The sequence below is a fragment of the Giraffa tippelskirchi genome, chromosome X (assembly GCF_054371585.1).
Source record: "Giraffa tippelskirchi isolate mGirTip1 chromosome X, T2T-mGirTip1v1.2.pri, whole genome shotgun sequence".
Classification (NCBI taxonomy): domain Eukaryota; kingdom Metazoa; phylum Chordata; class Mammalia; order Artiodactyla; family Giraffidae; genus Giraffa; species Giraffa tippelskirchi.
In genome coordinates this window covers 14834765-14854963 of record NC_137289.1, presented here as the reverse complement: position 1 = coordinate 14854963, position 20199 = coordinate 14834765, and the positions used below count along the sequence as shown (strand labels likewise).

General features: G+C 48.2%; 1 protein-coding gene across 3 annotated transcripts in view; it reads right to left on the bottom strand.

Moving 5' to 3' along the window:
• The window catches only part of FGF13 (fibroblast growth factor 13), an 833122-nt gene that overhangs the window by 496680 nt on the left and 316243 nt on the right, over window positions 1-20199 (bottom strand). For 2 of the 3 annotated variants that reach the window (XM_081565116.1, XM_081565114.1), the window contains one exon: window positions 14818-15030. In XM_081565116.1, the coding sequence (XP_081421242.1) occupies window positions 14818-14866 (49 nt within the window). In that variant the 5' untranslated portion in view covers window positions 14867-15030. Of the gene's footprint in view, window positions 1-14817; window positions 15031-16211; window positions 16407-20199 lie in introns of those variants that run through there. The other variant, XM_081565115.1, reaches the window with a different exon arrangement.

Sequence of the window (20199 nt, the reverse complement as noted above, 5' to 3'; positions counted from 1 at the left end):
ACACTGTCTTGAAACTCCACTCCAAGAAAAAGTGGTTATAGTATACAAAGGCCCCAAACAGTTTAACTTGTGTAGAAACACTCTATTCCATCTGACCCATCCACTCCACCTAAGTTCCCTCATCTAATGTAATAAACAGGAAAAAAAAAAATAAAACGTAATGCTTTGGTTCTGTTAGTCACAGGTAAATACAATGGTATGAGAGATGAACACATTTTTAAAAACTGTTCTTGGCTTTGTTGGGGGAAAACAATACAAGCAATCTTATTTAGGTCACAGAAGTTACTGTAAACATCCCAAAGAAAGCTTATTAATAACAGCCACCCACAAAGGACCTGGTTTCAACCATGGAATGTCATGGAGTCAGTGGAAGAAGGCTGGGGGAGAATTTGTCTGAATTTTGGAGATTAGAATGTTAGCACCTTTTTGTATTAAATAGTTCAATGTGAATCTAGAAATAGCAAATAAAGCCAATATTTTAAATTAGCAGTTGGGACTAGATGGGCTTCTGATTTATGGCTCTAAATCACAGTGATTGATTGCTTACTTGATTTAAAAAAAATCAGGGAAACATCCTAAATATTTATGCCGATCCTTGATTTAGTCGAGTCTGAGACCACCTTTACCTTCAGTGTGGTCACACATGAATGCACTGGGCTAGGCCCCTGTCCATAACTTGCTTTATGGCCTTAGGCAGATCACTGCCTCTCTGTGGGCCCAATTCCCTCTTCTTTGTAATGGGAAGGTTGAACCAAATGGCTATTATGGTCCCTTCCAACCATTATAGGGGCTTCCCAGGTGGCTCTAGTGGTAAAGAACCTGCTTGCCAATGCAGGAGACATAAAGGATGCAAGGTCGATCCCTGGGCTGGGAAGATCCCCTGGAGATGGAAATGACAACCCACTCCAGTATTCTTCCCTGGAGAATCCCATGGACAGAGGAGCCTGGCGGGCTACAGTCCATAGGGTTGCACAGAGTTGGACACGACTAAAGTGACCTAGCATGTATGCAAGCACCAACCATTATAATCTCTCACTAAAACTCTTGGAAGTATGGTGGTGATGGTCGCAGAGCAATTTGAGTGCACATGATGCCACACAGAACTGTACACTTACAAAAAAATCCCTGTCTATTTTCCCACAGTAAAAAAGTAAAAATAAATCAACATTTTCAAAAATAACCTGGAAAGCTGAAACAGCCACTGTGAGCAATAACTTATAATGAGAATTGCAGGAACCTCAAATTCGTCAACAAAAGACCTCTAGCCTTGGCTTATTATTTCTTTATTTTTAATCAAGTAATACTTGATCCCTAAAGAAACATTCAGATACACCAGAGATGATGCTATGAAAAGAAAACCTTTTCATAAAACAATAATTCCTTCAATATTGCAATGACCTGCCCACTCCCCAGGTGAGTCCCATCTGTATATATCAGGCTTTCAGAAACCAAGCTTCATCTCTATCAATATGCTGCCCTGGTCAAAATTTCACTCTCAGTAGAGCAAGTGCTCTCATCTCCTCCAGCCATGTAAACGAAGCAAGTCAACTTCTGGCCCAAGACAGGAGAACAAGTTTATTATCTTTTACCTGGATTTTCCACATCCTAGGAAGATGCCTCCGTACTAAAAATCAACACAAGATTTTTCAAGGTATCCAGTGTTGTCACTTGTCTGGAGACAATGGCCTCAGAAAAGAGGATGAACTGTCTTGCTTCCCTTTCCTCCCTTTCTGTGCCTGCTGCCCTTTAAAGACATGTTCTTTGTTCCATCAGTTCAAAGGTTGCTTTTATGTCCAGTGGGGTGGAGGCAAAAAGCTGTGTTTTTTAAAGTGGTGAAATCTGTCAAAGTCCCAATGGCTCTTGTGATACAAATCGGGTCATTCTATACAGCCTGAACCCCCAATTCCACAGGGGGAATAAAAACCATGTATAACTCAAAGTAAGTAGCAGTAATAGGTCAATGCACTTGATTGGTCATGAACCAGTGACAGTGACACTGCTTGATGCCTGGGGAAGGAGAAGTGGGGCGCATCTAGGTCTACCCCAACCCTCACCCTCCTACCCTACTCTGCCTTTTGTCTGATACAGGCAGGAAAATGGTACCAAGAAGGGGAAATTCCTTTGCCCATCTGCTCCGGACTGGCAAAGGGTTATCTTAGAAGTCCCACTTCAGGCCCTTATCCCACCATATTAAGACCCCCTGAGGTGCAGCCGTTAGAAGGATCAAAGCATTTTGGCATTGACCTCCACCATTCTCCTGTCCCCAAAGCTCCCTCCCGGCCTTGCCCTCTCTGAAAGGGCCCAGTCTTTGAAATTCTACAGGGGCAAGAGAAAGACTGGAGGCCAGCCTGACAAGAAGAGAAAAGAGGAGCAAGAATGGAGAAAGGAGGCTTCCAAACAGAACATTTGACTATGGAGAGTGAATAGGGCAGAGAAAACCAAGGACCCAATGCACATAGTTCACGGAGGGGACAGAGCTGAGGACAGAGCTCAGAGCTGTTTTTGGAGATACTGACCCCTCTGAGAATCTGCTGAAAGCTATGGATGCTACCACCTGAAAAATGCACATTTACACACTATTTCCAGGAATCACCTAGATGCTTATGTACAATTCACATTACCAAACCCTCTTCCTAAAGTTGTGGTTCAGCAGGCCAGTGGGGAACAAACCCTACAAGTGACTGTTAACTTCCAGCAAACGTGAGAAACATTGCTCAGGTGCAGTAACCCCTTAATTGGCTGTGCATTAGAATCACTTAAGTTTTATAAACCATATGGGTTCACAAGCTCCACACTTAGATCTACTAAGTCAAATTCTCATGGTGGGGATGTATGTGGTGGGAGATGATGCTGATGTTCAAGCAGTTTCAAGAACCTCAGCTCTAGTGGTCCCTGGACGAAAGATGAATGAATGACCTATGTCCAACTCCATCCAAGCTTCCCTCTTGGTAGTGTGGATTGGCCAGGGCCCAGATGGCTATGATGGGCACCAGGTCATCTGACATACCACCAACACGGGACAGTGTTTTGTGCAGGGAAAATCCAGTTCCTTTAAATAAACTTGTAAAACATCAGCTCCACGAAGGCATGTGTCCATGCTGTCTTGGCCAATGCTTTGCGACCCCATGGACTGTAGCCTGCCAGGCTCCTCTGTCCATGGGATTTCCCAGGCAAGAATACTAGAGTGCATTGCCATTTCCCTCGCCAAGGGATCTTCCTGACCCAGGAATCTAACCTGTGTCTCCTGAATTGCAGGCAGATTCTTTACCACTGTGCCACCTGGGAAGCCCTCCATGAAGGCAGGGGTAATGATCTGTTCTGCTCACTGCTGTCATAGGAGTTTCAACAAGTATCTATTGAGTAAAGCAATGAATTAATTAATACATGAATTAGCACAGTAGGCACTCTGTATATACAGATTCTGCATCTATGGATTCAACCAACTGTGGATCCAAAAAGACTTTTTATTAATTCCAGAAAGTTTCAAAAAGCAAAACTTGAATTTGCCATAGGCCAGCAACTATTTACATAACATTCACAGTGTATTTACAACTATTTACATGGCATTTACATTTGTATTAGGTATTAGAAGTAATCTAGAGATGAGCTAAAGTATGGGGGATATGCATGCTGCTGCTGCTGCTAAGTCGCTTCAGTCGTGTCTGACTCTGTGCAACCCCATAGACGGCAGCTCACCAGGCTCCGCCGTCCCTAGGATTCTCCAGGCAAGAATACTGGAGTGGGTTGCCATTTCCTTCTCCAGTGCATGAAAGGGAAAAGTGAAAGTGAAGTCGCTCAGTCGTGTCCGACCCTTAGCGACCCCATGGACTGTAGCCTACCAGGCTCCTCTGTCCATGGGATTTTCCAGGCAAGAGTACTGGAGTGGGGTGCCATTGCCTTCTCCGGGGGGATATGCATAGGTTATATTCAAATAAGCTATTATGTAAGAGACTTAATCATCCACAGATTTTGGTATCTGGGAGAGTCCAGGAGCCCATGGTTCAGGAGCCCAGTAACTGTATAACTAAAATCCATTAAATCAGAGTATGACTGTCAGACAGATGTGTGACTCTGCAGATTTGTTCCTATGGCCAACAAGCTCTTTAACAAAAACCCTCTAACCTGAATAATCAATATGAAGATCACTACTATGTTAATAATGTTATCATTATCACCACTGACCAAATTCCATGTATGTTTTTCATACATTATCTCATTCTATCTTTAAAATAAGCATATGAGATAAATATAACTATGTCTATTGTGGAGAGGCTTAGAAAGCTTCTTTGCCAAAGGTCACATAGCAACTAAGCAGAAGAACTTACATGTGAACACAAGTCTCTATAATCCATGCTTTTAACCATGCAGCCACTTTTACATAGAAGATGGCCCACTGGAAAGTGGAAGTTATACCCCTAATTAAGTTAGCAGTATTAAATCCAGATGGATTGTTGCTGTCATTCTAAGGGCTTCTAATATGGTTTGGAGTTTCAAAGGTACAAGAGCATTTACAGAAATCTAGGAAGGATGCTGAGCTTGATGGTTAAGTAACACATTTATTCAGTATCTCTTTTGTGACAAAGGCCCTTGAGGAGGTTAAAATCTAGCTGGGGAGATAAAACACCTAGGCAGATGAAAAGTTAAGCATGAGATTTATCCACGGACACTGCCAAATGGGTAACTGAGAAGCTCAGTGCAGTTTTTTGTAACAAGGGTGGAAGAGACGCTTCCTGGATGATGTGGGTTAAGCTTGGACATAAAGGATCACAAAATGCTGAAATAATAAAGCATTCCAGGTCAAGAAACGGTAAGAAAAAAAAATGGAATGGTAAGAGCTGGAGCAGAAAAGTCAGTTTGAAGACAATCCATAAGTAATATACTGTTTATGTCAATTTCATTATTTCATTATGATCATTATATACATCTACTGTAGAGAAAATAGAAGACACAAATAAATATACATACACATCCTCTATACATCTTCTATAAGCCAATCACCCCAAGATTCCTTTTGATATATATTCTTTCAGGATTTATTCTAAGCATAATTGTGTGTGTGTTTATTTAGACATATACATATTTGTCTACATGCATTTAATTTTATATTTATAGATTTATACATGCATATGTGTGCATGCTAGATTACTTCCATCTCTTTGTGACCTTATGGACTGTAGCCCGCCAGGCTTCCTCTGTCCATGGGATTCTCCAGGCAAGAATACTGGAATGGGTTGGCATGCCCTTCTCCAGGGGATCTTCCAGACCCAGGGGTTGAACCTGGGTCTCCTGCATTGAAGGCAGATTGCTTACCATCTGAGCCACCAGGGAAGCCCCATACATGTATATATGTATCTTTAAAAGTGCACATATTTGTATATACATTTATAAAACACGAATGATGTTTGTGGAGGAGCCCAGTGAGAAAGATCTTAAGGCAGTAGAGAAAAACTTTTCACAGCCACAGGGGCAAAATCACCATCTCTCCTTTGTCACCCCCAAATCCACAACCAGTGCATACACCAAAAATGATAGTATGGAAGATTATTTAATGACATCGGAAAACATTCTAACAGGGTGTTGAGGTTAAAAAAAAAAAGCATGTGGTAGTATTTACTGTGTGATCCCACACGTATATTTAAAGATGAAATCAGAAAAAAAAAAAAAAAAGACTGGAAGGAAAAATCTCAAAAAGAACCTAAGAGTGCAACCTTTGGGGGGATATTTTCTTCTCTATGCTTTTATGATTTTCCGAATCGCATGCATTATTCTGTAATCTGAAAAGAAACGACGCAAAGGAAACATAAACCATATAAAAGCGGAAAAATTCGACATGGTCCAGGGCGTTCTGTTCAAGACGCAGCCTAGGTTTTTCTGAACAGCTGAAACCGAATTAGCATTGACCAGAAGACAGAGGAAGCAAAGCCCTTGTGTTGGGCCAAGTCCAGACTTCCAGGCTTGGACGGGTATCTGCCTTTGAGGGGCACAGCGGGTAGGTAGGTCAGGTACAGGCAGAGCAAGGCACCCCCTCGATGGTTGGGGGCGGGGGGTGGGGACGGGACCCTCTCCCTCCGGCCCCGCCCGCCCGCCTCCCAGCAGCTGCACGGAGCCCGCGGTTTAGACCTCCAGGCCCCGGGCCGCCCGCCCCCTTCGCCCCGCGCTCAGCCGCCCGCCCCGCCGGCCCCGGCGGCGCTCCCCGGGTAGTGTCCCCACGCGAGCATCCGGGGCCGGTGGGCGCAGCCCTCCGCTGCCCGCCGCCGCTGTCGGCCGCAGAGCAGCTTTGTCATGCTGGGCGCCGAGCACTTTTTCTTCGCCAAGTTTCACCTTCGGTGACACAACTTTTCCGTGTTTCTTTTTTCGGCAGCCGCCGCATCACGAGGCTCATGAGCACACAGGTTGGTAATAAACCCGCCTGCCGGATCCGCGGCGACCGAGGGTCGCCCGTTCACCTGGCCGTTCGGCGCTCGCCTCTAAGTCGGGTCCCAGCCAGTAGGAAAACCAACGATCCCGGGAGCGAGAGCCGCGAGGAGCGCCGGCCCGGTTTCCAGGACGGTTCACATTGTTCCCCGGGCTCCGAAAACCACGCGCTAATTCGAGAGCTCTTATAAGTCTTAACGTTCAATAACCCCCCTCAAGGGGAGAGGCGAGCTCACGCACGGAGAATCAAAGGCAAAAGAAGCAGGTCAATTCACAATACTTTCAAAGTCGTGGTTGAGAGAAGATTCTGAAAATATCCATAGGCATATTCAAGAACTGCGCTCACCCTGCCTTCTTTAGGTTGTTTACTTCTACTTTTAACAGCAGGATAAATATTTTAAGAACTCGATCTGTTTACTAACCCCCAGCGCAAGAGCAGAAGAAACGCTACCTCCGTAATTTGGAGGGATTTTTTTGTTGAAAACTCGGTGTCATCTTTGTTATTAAACTTACCTATAACCTTGCAATAGACTCATCACTGTTAATTACGGCTGTTAAAACATAGGTTCTGCAGCACAAGAGAAACATTACATGAGTCCTAACTTGGAGAACTATAATTAATATGCTCGTTCAAGGCGTGCTTCTCTGTTAACAAGATATATTTTTGGAAATATTATCTAACTAAAGGCAACATAAACAGTATAAGAAATAAAGCTCTCACTTTATTTTTCCATTTAAAATGAGTTACATAATAAGTAGAGAAAAGCTTCTTCTGTGGAGCAACCCTTTGAGGGGGGTTAGGATTTCTTTAACTGAAGTTAATATAGCTATTATGGGAGAAAATCCAGACAGTTAATGAAAACCAGTGACGTCTGTTGACAAGAAAAGGAGTGGGGGTGTGCAGAAAAGGGGGGAAAGGGAGGCAGAGAGAGGGAGGGAGGAGGAGGTGAGGTTGAGAGAGAAAGAGAAGGGAAATGAGACAGATGATTCTGATGGGAAAAATAAATAAATAATTAGGACTTTTACCCAGTCCTGAATTACCAGTAAGTGTAGCCTTTAGAACACAGGTGAAATAAGCTCTCAGACACAGTTCTTGGGGGGAAAAAAACACCATTATTTTCAAACTGACAGATGCTTAGATCTTGAAAGATAAGAGTCATGGCCAACTGAGGGGAGCTGCACTTCAGAAAGTACAAGTCAGAATGTCCAAGGCCAAAGACAATGAAAAGGGCACAAGGGCACCCCTAAGGCTTATGGTAGGACTAGGTTTCTCTCAGTACAGTGCCTGGGATGGATAAGTCACTCAAGAAATCTGTTCAGAAATCTCTTTGGCTGCACAAAGATCACAGCCCTGTAGCAATCATGCCAGTATAGGCAAACTCTTCCTAGTCATGTCTATGTTGGTAGTTGGCAAGTAATTTTGTCCCTGTGCAAACCTGGATTAGAAAAGAATCAACTGTGTTGCCTAGAAAGGCAGTGTTAGGTATATCAATCCTGGATAGCTTGAACGATTTCATGTCAATCCCTGGCATAGGGTCAGTGCTCAAAAAAACTATTGTTACCGAATGCCAAGTTCGTGTGCCTAACGTTGGAGTCCAGAGCAGAGAATCCCAAACTCCCCAAAGGGTTTCAGCTAAGCATCCTTAAAGCCCAGGTGAGGGAGGGGTGGGGGAGGTGATCAGCTCCAGCACAGTTCTCTGGGTTGTGAGGTAACAGGGCGATTAACTTTATCAATCCTTAGGCGCCGAAGGTCTCGGGGGTACGGGGCGGGGCGGGGGGGGGGGCGGTACTTGGGCCTGATCATCAAGTAGTTAACTTCTTCCATTTGGTGGTGGGTTTTAGCATCTGAAAAACTCAGGAAATATGCATGAGATACTATTATCTGGGTACTTCAGAGAGGAACTACCACAGAGGCTATGGGGGAGGGGTCTGTCAGGGGCAGACCCCACAGGGTCCTGTTCCTGTTACATTGTTTTTTAAGACCCCAACCAAAATAACTTCTCCATCCTGTGTAGAGGTCAAAAACTCACCCATTGACATTAATTCCTTGGTGTTACAAGGCACTGCCTCTGGCAATCCTTTGCTCAGTGCCAGGTACTGTGCCAGTAATTTGGGTCCCACTAGCTGTGTGAGCTCACACAAGCTACATAATCTCCCTAAACTTCAATTTTCCATCTCTAAAGTCCATAAATACTATTTGCCACTTCATTTGGCTGTCAGGAGGATTAAATGAGATATATATATGTATATAAATAAATCATGCATGCCTAGTAAACAGTAAGTGGTCCATAATTCAGAAGCTACTATAATGGTAATGATAATAACTATGATCATTATTATTATTATTATTAAATGATGAATAGACACCCAGGCTTAAATGAATTCCCTACCTTGCCTAGATCATTCAACAAATACTCCTTGTGGGCCAGGTAAGTACAAGACCCTGTTGAGTGCCCTAGGGTGGGGGTCTTCCAAGAAACCAGAGGACAAGACAAGGAGAAGGGGTGTCAACTGGGACAGGAAGCCCGCTGCCTGGAGAGGTTTTTAGGTCTCAGGAACCACAGGTGGCATTCTGTGAGATCAATAAAGGGAAAACTAAAATGTGATGCCAGAAATCATAATAGTAGTTGCCTTCAAAGGGGGAATGATTAGAAAGGAACACAAGAAAACTTTCTGGGGTGATGAAAATATTCTATTATGTGGGTGTAAACATTTGTCAAAATTCATTGAGATGTACACTTAAGATCTGTACATGTTATTGTATATAATCTTTAATTACACAAAAGGAAATTGAGTTCATACCATTTTTTTAAATAACTCTTTTATACTTTGGCCTCTGACCAGGCCTGCCTTTCACCATAAGATTTTTTTCTTTCTTCTCAGACCTTACTGACAGGGTCCAGAAAGGACAGACATATATACCTGAGAATTCCTCTGGGCAATAGCGATTGTCCAGAACAAATCTTAAGTCTCTGCAGAAGGCTGAGAGCAAGCAGGTCAAGCAAACGCCTCAGCTCAGTCTAGCCCTGATGCACCCCCTAGACAATCCACCTAAACCTTACACCCACAGAAGCCAAGGGTGCTGCCAGGGTTTTAAAGACTCAGCATGGACACCTACTACCCTTTGCTCACTGCCTGTGGGGACGGTCATTAGCCAGTGACACTAATACTATTTCCATTTGAAAATCATTGCAAAAAGTAATTTACAAGGGCAGAGGCATGAGTAGGGCCAGAGAACTGCCTGACAGTAATCTCAACCTACAGTAATTGTAATTTAGGCTTAATGTTTATTACAAACTCAGATCCCCAATAAAACAGCCCTTCACGTTTCCGTCGTGCCCCAAGAATCAAGAATATTTCTCTTTTCTAATATAAAAGCCTCATCTTTAGGATTAATATCCTGGAAAACAGGGCTTTAGAGAAAAACAAATGGCCATCCAATTAGAAATTAGAACAAAAAAAAAAAAAGAAATTAGAACTGCAGGCTAGAGTAGGGGTCAGAATGATTACTATATACCATTTCACTTTCTTTAGGAAATTAGTGCCATTTACCCAGAAATCCACACTCCTAAGAAATGTTTCATCAGGATATGGCATTCACCAAAGGGATAAAGTGCCATGTTTAAAAATGTCAGAATTCTGATTCAAATAAGTTTGTAGAACTGGTCTATCACAAATAGATAAGCTACCTGTTGAGCTGGTGAGGACCGACTAGACTAAACCACGCTATATCGGATGACAAGCCTGAAGTCCGCTCCTCAGCCTGGGCAACAAATCTATTGTGAATGTGTTTTCTGGATGCTTCTGGATAGGGAATCGTAAACCGGTGACTAGACACAGTGATTTCTGCAGACGTTTGTCTTCTCTACTAATGGCTAAGAGTATACATGTGCCTAATCTTCACCTTCCAAAGATCACGTTAAGCTTAGCAAGGTAATAAACATGGAAGATCCCCTCCACTCTCCACACTTTAATTCATGGAAGGTTTTTTCCCCTCCTTGAACTGTTTAATCTTGGCAGTTATCTTCTATCCCTTTCAAATTTCGCAACTCCAAAAATACAAGCCATAATGAAGCAGACACTAGAAAGCCCTTTTATTGGATATATTTGAGGAGCTGCAACACATTCCGGTTGTTCTGTGTTGATTGTAATTCCCTGAATGAGTAGTTGATTTGAACATAAAACAGCATAGCCGCAACAAGACCTGGAATGTTAACAGTTTTGTCTCCCTAGTGACTGCCTCACACACAGATCAGCCCTCCAGCTTACCACCCAGACCCTGATTCCAGTTCTCTCCGCAGCTCTGGTCCAGTGCTCAGGGCCACCCTACATGGCCCAGCGCTAGGTGTGGACCTTAACCCTATAGCTCACTTTCTGCTTCTCATTCTTCGGGCAACATCCTTTCCCACTCTAACCTCCCTCATATCGCCAGCCCGAGGATGCATCTGAACCCTCTGAAAGGACTTGAACTGTACTGGAAAGAGACTTAGAGGAAGTAGAACTAAGAGAGAAGATACAGCACCGCCAACCCATATCCCTCTCCTGCTCTAGCCTGTGAGTCAAGAAGAGGCACAACACTGGAAATAAGAATGAAGAGGATCTGGGGGTATTGTGCACCCATCTCTTGCACCTATCCCCAGGAACAGACTAACAATTCTGATCAGAGATCTCCCTGGCCACACCCCCTCACCGAAGCTGTCATCACCATCTTGGACACAGGAGACAACCTGGGGCTGATGACCTTCAAACCACACTGGTCCACAGTGACTGATTCACCAGGTGAAAAAAAAAAGTCCCTTCATGAGTAATAGGGAGGTTATGATTGCTAGTTTTTAATAAGAGGTCACCAGCATCATAATTTCTTGTGGGTGAAATACCTCTTAACAGCTGGTTGGCCTGGCCCAAGCCCAAGAAAGACACTTGACGGAAGCAATCGCTGTCATCTGCCAAGACCAAGATGAGCTTTAGGAATGGCCTTCAGGGTTCAAGACTTGAGATGCTGGCTGCCTGACCTCAATGGCCTTTTTTAGGTAGGGTTGGAGGGGCTACTGGAAAAGGCCAGGAAGTGAGCTGAAAATGAGCTGTGCCCGTGAATGCACGTGGGCACCGTAATCTGTTAGAGCAACTTGCACTTGCTATGCAAGTGGCTGGCCTCTCGGACTACGCATGGAATTGTCCTGCACTGCCCAGCAGCCAGCGGGAACCCAGCCTGACGTGAGTGCTGGCTGTTTGAGAACCCACAACCCACAGCCCACATGGCCTTGAAATCTGTCTGGAAGTGATGGCTCTCTGGCTAAGCACGAGGGAAGGGGTTGCTGACACAACACAGACAAAGCCATCTAAACCCAAACTCCAACTACAAACCAAATGACAGTTTCAGTGGTTTTGGCCACATCTTGCAGCACGGGTGATCTTAGCTCCCAGACTGGGGATCGAACTCATGCTTCCACTCTCATGCCCCCTACAGTTGAAGGGCCAAGTCTTAACCATTGGACCACCAGGGATGGCCAAACCAAATGACAGTTTTGAAAACCACAACTGGCTAGCACTTTCACTCAATCCACAAACGATCTGCATTTATCTGTAACAGGCCACACATTTTCCAAAAGCCACAGGAACATGGTTGCCATAAACCAGACACAGCCTTCACTGAGTACTTTTCCAACAGAGAACTGCTGAAAAGATCTTATGTGACAAGGTAGAGAAGAGCGAATCAAAGCTAAGTATCGGCTTGAACAAACAAACGTTACGCTTTCTTCTTCCCTGAAACAGAACTAGGTCCTCCTGTTCAGGAGCTGAGTGCCCCAGACTATATATTCATCTGCCAATTTAAAAGTTTGTGCAAAGCCTAAATAAATACACAAAAGATGATTTGCTGCACAAGAGGCCATTTTAATACTTTCAAACACAATCAAGATTCCCCTCCTACCTCCCAAAGAGTCGAGTCTATCTTGTCTGCCTATGTTACTGAAAAAGGTTACAGAAAAGATCATTGTCCATCACTGGTGTTAACCTCAACGAGTTGAAAAACATCATTCAAAAAGACAAAGAGCGATCTAGACGCTCGGAAAGCCGCATTTCGTTAAGGAGCACAAAATAACATACTAATTATCTACTACCTATGTTTTAAAAAGTCTAGAAACTCTGTTCACAGTCATAAGAGTCCCATCTCCTTGGGAAACTAAACTCCCTTCTTAAAAGTTGTCTTGTAAAATTACACCAATTTATTCTAATTACAACTGTAATTCCAAATGCTAATTACACAATTCCTACAGAGAGGTGTTCCATTTCAAGTGAGTCAACATAAGAAAATGTTATGACATATGCTTAGTAAAAATTTTCATTATTGGGTTACAGAAACTTGGGCCAATAATGTTCCAGACTTGTTACTCCCGTTCTGGACAGTTACAAATTATATTCATAGAGAAGCATCTCATTTTCTATGAATGAATTTGGTTTCAGGATCCCCCCAAAGGTAGCCTGAAATAAGCCTTAGGTAATCACCTGATGGAAATCAAGGACCAAAGTTCCAGAAACAAACTTGAAATACTCCCAGATGCAGAAGAGGAATCCCTTGCCTACATCCATTTGGTGCTACCATCTTCAATTGCATTTACCGTTCCAGGCCCCTCGGGGGCAAACAAAACAGTCTAACGACCCTGAAGTCACTTTCTCTTATCACACGAATACCTGTTTAAAACGCACAACAATGAGGAAAGCTCTGGAGAAGTGTAGCAGGAATTCTACTTTCCGGGTGACCGGTTCAATTAATCTGTGCGCTTCAAACAGCCAGCGGGCATCAGTAGGTCCGAAGGGGGTGACCTCGAGCCTTGAGGCAGGCCGATGCCAACACTGACCCTCAGCACCACGGATCTAAACCTCCCCCCCTCAAACTTCTAGAGCCTCTCATCGACGCTTCGCCTAGTTGGAAGAAGCGGCTCCATTTAGAACAAGGGATAAAGGCCCTGAGCTGAAGACTTTGACAACTTTCCGCGGGGGAGGGCTGACGCTGCCCTAGAATCTCTCGGGAAAGAAAGCTCCGGAGAGATGGGGAGAGGCGAGAAGGAGGAGAGGAGAAAAAGGAAGAAGGGAAGGAGTGGGAGGGAAGGGAGCCCCAGGGCTCCGGGAGGAATCGGGGCCCATGAACGAAGGCTGGGGCTCCCCCCGTGGCAGCCCCAACTTCTGCAGCCGCGTGGACCCGGCGTGGGTCGCTGCAGCTCGGAGAGCCTAGGGCCCTCGGGCCGGTCCAGCCCACTCCGGCGTCCGCTCCGGGGCCCTTCCGGACACTTGCATCTCCGGCACCTGCCGTTCCCCACGGCTCTACCACACCCACCCCCTCTGTGCCCCTCTCCGCACCCGGGGCTCCCAGGATGCTGTCTCGGGTTTACAATCGGGAGCTAAGCCGGGCCCTTAGCAAGGCCAAGGCTAGGACGGGTGGGGGTTCGGGGGGACGCCCCTTCCTGCTCCTGAGTTCTCCCCGGCCTGCGCGCCATTCCGCTGCGCCTCCCCAGCCCGCCGGTGGGAGGCCCCAGGCCGAGAAGCGCTCTCGTGGGGGGGACCGGCGGCCGGGCGCCGCGGGCCAGGTGGCTGAACACCCCCCAGAGTGGAGGGACGGGACTCCCCCCTCCCGCGGAGGCCGGCTCCCGCCGGGCACTAGTGGCCGAGGGACCAGAGCCTTTGTTCTCCCGGGGCTCGGCGAGGCGGCGCTGCCGAGGCGCAGCGCGGGCGGCGCCGGGGCACCGGGATTGCTCACTTTTGCACGCGGCGTAGGGAAGGTGGCAAGCTCCTGCCTTCTGGGGAGGGGACGGGGAGAGTTGGGGAGCAGGGGGCGTGAGGGGAAAAGGAGCGTGGGGGGAAGGGGGTGCGTGTCTCGGCCAGGTTCTTTGTTTGCATTGGGGGCGGGGAGAGGGGGGGCGGAAAGGTGGATCGGAGCACGGGTTCTAAGAGTGGGGAGATTCCTTCCTGAGTATGTCACCGTGTGGCACCCGCGCAGCACACAGATGCACACTCGCGCACACGCAACACACAGGCACTCGCACCTAAGAGGCGAGAGGCGGCGGGCCGGCGGCAGGCAGCGCTGTTCCCGGCGCTCCCGGCTGCAGCAGCTCCGTCTGCCCGCAGCGCCACCCCGGTGCGTCCGGAGAGGGGAGTGAAGAGGCTGGTGGCACTCGCGGGGCGACAATCCCACGAAGAAGGAGGGAAAGTGGTGCAAATTCAGAGCCCCCCACCCCCCACCCCAACGGCCCGGCCCCCCCCCCGCCCCTTTCTCGCCCGGGGTCGCAGAGGTCACGGGCAGCTTAGGCTCCGGGAGGGAGGCCGGGAGCCGCCGGAGGGCGGCGCGCACGCGAGCGGGCGAGGGAAACCAAGGGAAGGGAAGCAGGCGGACTCGGCGGGCGGGCTTACCCTTAGAAGCATCTTTCTCCTCTTTGGGCTTGGTCACCTTTCCACTCATAGATCCCAGCTTGCTTGACAGGGTTCGGCCAGGAGACGGAAGTCCTCGCCGAGCGGGCCGGACTTGGGAGAGTGCTTAGGGCGGCAAGTCGCGACCGCGAGCTCCCCTCGGTGTGGCTCCGGGCGGAATCCGCTGTTCCCCAGCGCTGCCACTGCCGCCGCTGCCTACGAGAGAGTGGGGAGGAAAGGAGAGGGGTGAAGGAGGAGCCGCCGCCGCCGCCGCCGCCGCCGCCGCCACCGCGAGCCCGAGCGGCCGGCCGCGGGAGGAGCCGCGCGCCTGGCTCCAGAAGTGCAGAGACAAAGCGGCGCGGCACTCCCCCCGCGCCCCGCGCCTGCCGCTCCTGCCCACCCGCCCGCCCGCGGAGAGCCGCGCTCGCCACCCCCGGGGCCGTCGAGACGTGCGGCCGGGACTCCCCGGCTCGGCCGCCGTGGGCCTCCCTGGGCTCCGCGCCGGCCGCTCGCCGGGCCAGCGCGGGCCTCCCGGGGAGTTGCCTGGGGGTGGGCTACCCGCGCGCCGGCGGGCCGCTTCCCCCGCCACTCCCCATACGCTGCGGGCCGCCAACTCCATCAAAATAAAACCCCGAGGAAGGTTAAAAAAAAAATCAAAACAAAGACGAAAATATTCACTTAAAAATAACGAGGCTCCCCGAAAGGGAAATGTTTGAACATGTGATGAGCAACGTGTGAGCCTGTTACACCGCAGAGCCGCGCAGCTCCTCGCCCGTGGACAATCGAGAGGGGAGGGTCGTCGCCTCTCTCTTTTTGTTGAACCAACGTTCCAGGTTCCTATGATTTTGCCAAAAGGGGGTCCCGAGTTGCTGGCGGGCAGAGGAGCGGGACGCGACGGCCCTTACCTGCTCTCTCTCTCCCTCTCTCCCTACACCCACACCCCCTAGGATTTCGTCCGCTCCCTCGCTCGCGCTCTGCTCCCAAAGAACTCTCGGGTCCCGGAGAGCCGCGAATCGGCGCGGCGGCACCTTCTATATAGACCACAAGGTACTGGCTCGCGGGGGGCGGGGGCCGGCGAGGGCGGGGCCGGCACAAAGCCGCCGGCGGGCTGTAGTAAAAGGATAGCTCGGCAGGGGCGCGCCGACGTCAGCCGCGGGGTAGCCAAAGCCCCGCAAGGCCAGCGGAGCGCCAGCAAGCGTGTCGGCCGTGCGTCCCCCAGCCCCTTCGGGGCGGGCAGGACCCGCGGACGTCGCCAGGGCGGGCTCGCTGTCTGCCGCCGAGATCGAAGCCCGGGCTCCCCGTCCCCCCCTACCCCGGCCCCCGTTACCCTCCACCATCTGATCCGGGCGCCTGCCTTCCCCGCAGCGCTGCCGGGGCCCGCGCTTGTCACCACCTACACTTTGGGGACTCCGCTGTTGGCAAGTGCCTGCACCGAGCGATGGAATCTCAGTCCGGGAGTCGGCGACTCCTTGCCTCCGGCCAGTTGCCCAAGTTGAGCCAGCCGGACTCTCCGTGAGGAGGGCGCGCTGGGATCTGGGTGTCAGTAGGGCAGAGAGTGAAACTGACAGCGGCCGCGGCCGCCTCCCACCCCCACCCCCCGCACACAGGCCCCTCCTCCTAGGCTGGTCGCTCTGGTTGGCAACCTAGGCGCAGAGTGCCCACCACACGGAATGGTCAACCCCAGACAAACCGAGTGAGGTGGGACCGGGGGCGGGTGCTGGAGAGGGATTAGCGGATCGGCCTGTCTCCTGGAGCACGCTAGTGACCAAAGAGGGACGGTCCATGAAGATTTGAACTAAAGGGAAGCAGCTCAGAAATTGTACAAGAGAGGGGCGAATGGGGAAGATGAGAGAGCCAGGGATAGGGAAGAGGGACAGGGTAGCCCTGGGACATTCTGGGAAACCCTTTGCGCGCGATGGCCCTGTTCTCGGCACGCGGATACCCGGAAGGGCGTGGGACCTGGGTGGCCGCTGGCAGGACTTGGTCCTCAGAGCGGTCCATTAATCAGACCATAGGCTCCAGCCTGGCGGCAGAGACGCGGCAGCGACTACCATACAGAAAATCCGTTTCCCCTTGTCCCACCCAACTCCACCCGCTCCTTAATTCAGTTTCGTTAATGGCATTAAACCAGGCGAAGAAATTATATAGATGGATTAGTCTTACTGAATCCCAGGCGGTAACTCAATTACGAGAGCCTGCTGTGTCTTTCAAGACCAGGAGAGTGGGTTGCCCCTGCCTCCAGCCCCGGGTCTAAAGGTCGGCAAGCCTCTAAATTCAATTTGCAGCCTCTGTCCTTGGTCTGGAAGGAACTCCAGGCCTATTTTTCTTGTAAATAATATCTAATAATCTGGAAGTTGATGACACAATGTGATTATCCAACCCGAGTTTAGATCATTAATATCAGTACTCTGGGAAAGAAGGAATTTCTCTTCAACTGACCAGAATTCAAAAGGGATGGAAACCTGGATGAATTTAGAGGAAAGATGAAGGAGAAAGGGGTTGAGTACTTAGTTTACACCCAATAATAGTCAGTTACTATGGATTTAGTACCTACCCTGTGCCAGGCAGCGTGCTAAATGCTTTACATCATTATCTTATTTCATCTTCACAACAAGCCTAGAAAGTGTTATTTCCACTTTACAAATGAGGAAACTGAGGCTCAGGGAGGTTAGGTAACTTGCCCAGAGGTCACACCTCCTAGTGGTGGAGCCTGGATAAAAAACTAGGAGAGCAAATAGGAAACCAGGTGGGTCTGTCTTTTCTGTGCTCTTCTATTAGACAACATGGTCTCTCAACACTCCTATCAGCATCTTAAAAGGAGGGGGGAAAGCAGATTTTCACTGAAATCTGCCAAGCATGAAACCCCTCAGTCTTTTCAAACTCCCTTAACTCAGCATGTTCAACACATACACACACACATTCCTCTTGTGTACATGTAACATTTGCTTTGTCTACATAACTCCAGTAAGCAACAAGACCCTCTTTGGGGAAAAGGGTCAGTCTCTGTCCTGGGGGTTATTAAGCACAGTATGCATCCTGAGTATCTAAGCTTTCCTGACACACTAAAATTTCCAGAAAGTTCTCTACACAGAGAAGACTCCCCCACCCCACAAGCCCTATTAGCAATGGCACCTCTGGCACAGGTAACTTCTAGCTGGAAGCCAGATATCACCCTGTTCCTTGAAGGACAATAATAGTTAACATATAACTAAACCTAGGTGAGTTTATATGATTGTGGTGAGTTGAAGAGACATCTGCTTGGGAGCATAAGTGGAGTCTGCCTGTCCACGCAAACAGACCAAAGAAGTGTGTTTCTTCACCACAAACCACTCTGCAAAAGAAATAATCAGAAGATAAAGAAACTAGACATTTCATGCAAGAACAATACAGTGATGTGTGTTCATTTTGGGGCAAATCAATGACATCATAAAGATATTCATGCTAGAGACCAAGGATCATGAATACTTAAGGACCAGGACAAGTTATCTCCCCTAAACAAAGCTTCTGAAGATCCTGCTAGGGCGGTCATGGCAGCCTCTTCCGTGAAAGGCATGGAGGTTTTCCCTTTTTCCAAGCCCCGTGAGATGTTTAATATGAACAAAATGGTAGTGGCTCAGAAAAATGCATACTGCTGTGTCCAGCCCCCAAGCTCCTTGGTAATTTGGGATGATCTGCTGCAGGAAGATCTGCCATCCGCGTGAGGGCATTCAGTTGTTGTTCAGTCACTCAGTCGTGTCCAACTCTTTGCAACCCAACGCACTACAGCACAACAGGCTTTCGTGTCCTTCATCATCTCCCGGAGTTTGCTCAAATTCATGTCCATTGAGTTGATGATGCCATCAGAGGGCATTCAGAGGGTGGTCTTTTCCCCACCACCAAACAGACACAGTGTGGAAGCATCTCAATGAAACCTGGGCTTAGTTTGTAGCGCTTCTCTGCCCCTCCCAGATCCTTCTGCCCTGTCCTCCTGGGGTGAAAATTCTTTCACTTTAACTCTAGCAGTTGGCGCTATCTGATCCCTTCATTTTCCCTCACTTGTCACCACAGTAAAATGGTCCCTTCTGTCCTCTGCCCCTCCTATGAGAGAGAACTTTATACATCTAATACAACATGGGGCACAAGAGTTACCCTATAGAGTCAAGTAATTCAGCCTTGGAATTAAAGCAATATTCCAAAACAAAAGCCTACATGGCCATGCCCCTAAAGAGGGCCAGGTTGTTTTCTGGAGGGTGAGACTGAGCATGAGTCTTTGATAGGAAAGTGGAAAAGTTACTGAGCGTCTCATCCTCTTGGCCCTATCACCTCCCTGGTGTCTGTTTCATGCCAGTTCCCAAATGCCTCAAGACACCAGCCTCTGGATTCCAGGTTTGCTCGTCCTCCAGCAGCTCTGAGCAATGCTTCTGGGCAAGATGCCACACGGTTCCATTGTCTGTGTGGAAGGGTAAGCTTAGGGTGAGTGGGGCCACGGAGGACAGACACACTTAGGGCTTTTTTCCTGGCAGGTTTGGACTAGCTGAGTATAGAGCCATTGTCATCAGAAACCACCAAATTAGATGCTTCAGTGACAAGACTGCTTCTCACTGGACCAAATGTGTTTTTCGTTTGTGAAAACACTTCACAGCAGAAATCCGGTTCAGAAGGAGGCAGCCTGGCAAAAGCTATACTTCCAGCCAGAATACTTGAGATAAAGAAAGGCCCACTGGGCCAAGATATGAGAGGTGGAAGTCCCTTTAATTTTTAAGTTAACATCTCAGGAATTTTGTTTGAGAAACAAATGACAGAGCTCTGAAAGGATTCACTTCTGATGCAAACCCTACAGTGTTTGTCCATGTCATAACTTAAGGTTGCTTTCTAGCAGAATCATAGGTAAGTTGGTGGATTTCTGTAACATAAGAGTTGGGTAAAATATAGTAAAAATCTACTGTATAGCACAGGGAACTCTAATCAATACCCTGTAATGGCTTATATGGGAAAATAATCTTTAAAAAGAGTGGATATAGGTATATGTATAACTGATTCACCTTGCTGCACGCGTGAAACTAACACAACATTGTAAATCAACTATGCTAAGTGCTAAGTCCCTTCAGTTATGTTTGACTCTTTGCAACCCCATGGACTGTAGCCCACCAGGTTCCCCTGTCCATGGGATTCTCCTGGCAAGAATATTGGAGTGAGTTGCCATTTCCTCCTCCAGGGGATCTTCCCGACCCAGAGATCAAAGCTACATCTCCTGCACTGGCAGGCAGATTCTTTACCACTGGACCACCAGGGAAGCCTCCAATAAATTATTTTTTTTAAGAGCTGAGTAAATAACCTCCAAGGGTTTCCCATGTGGTGCTAATGGTAAAGAATCTGCCTGCCAATGCAGGAGACATGAGACACAGT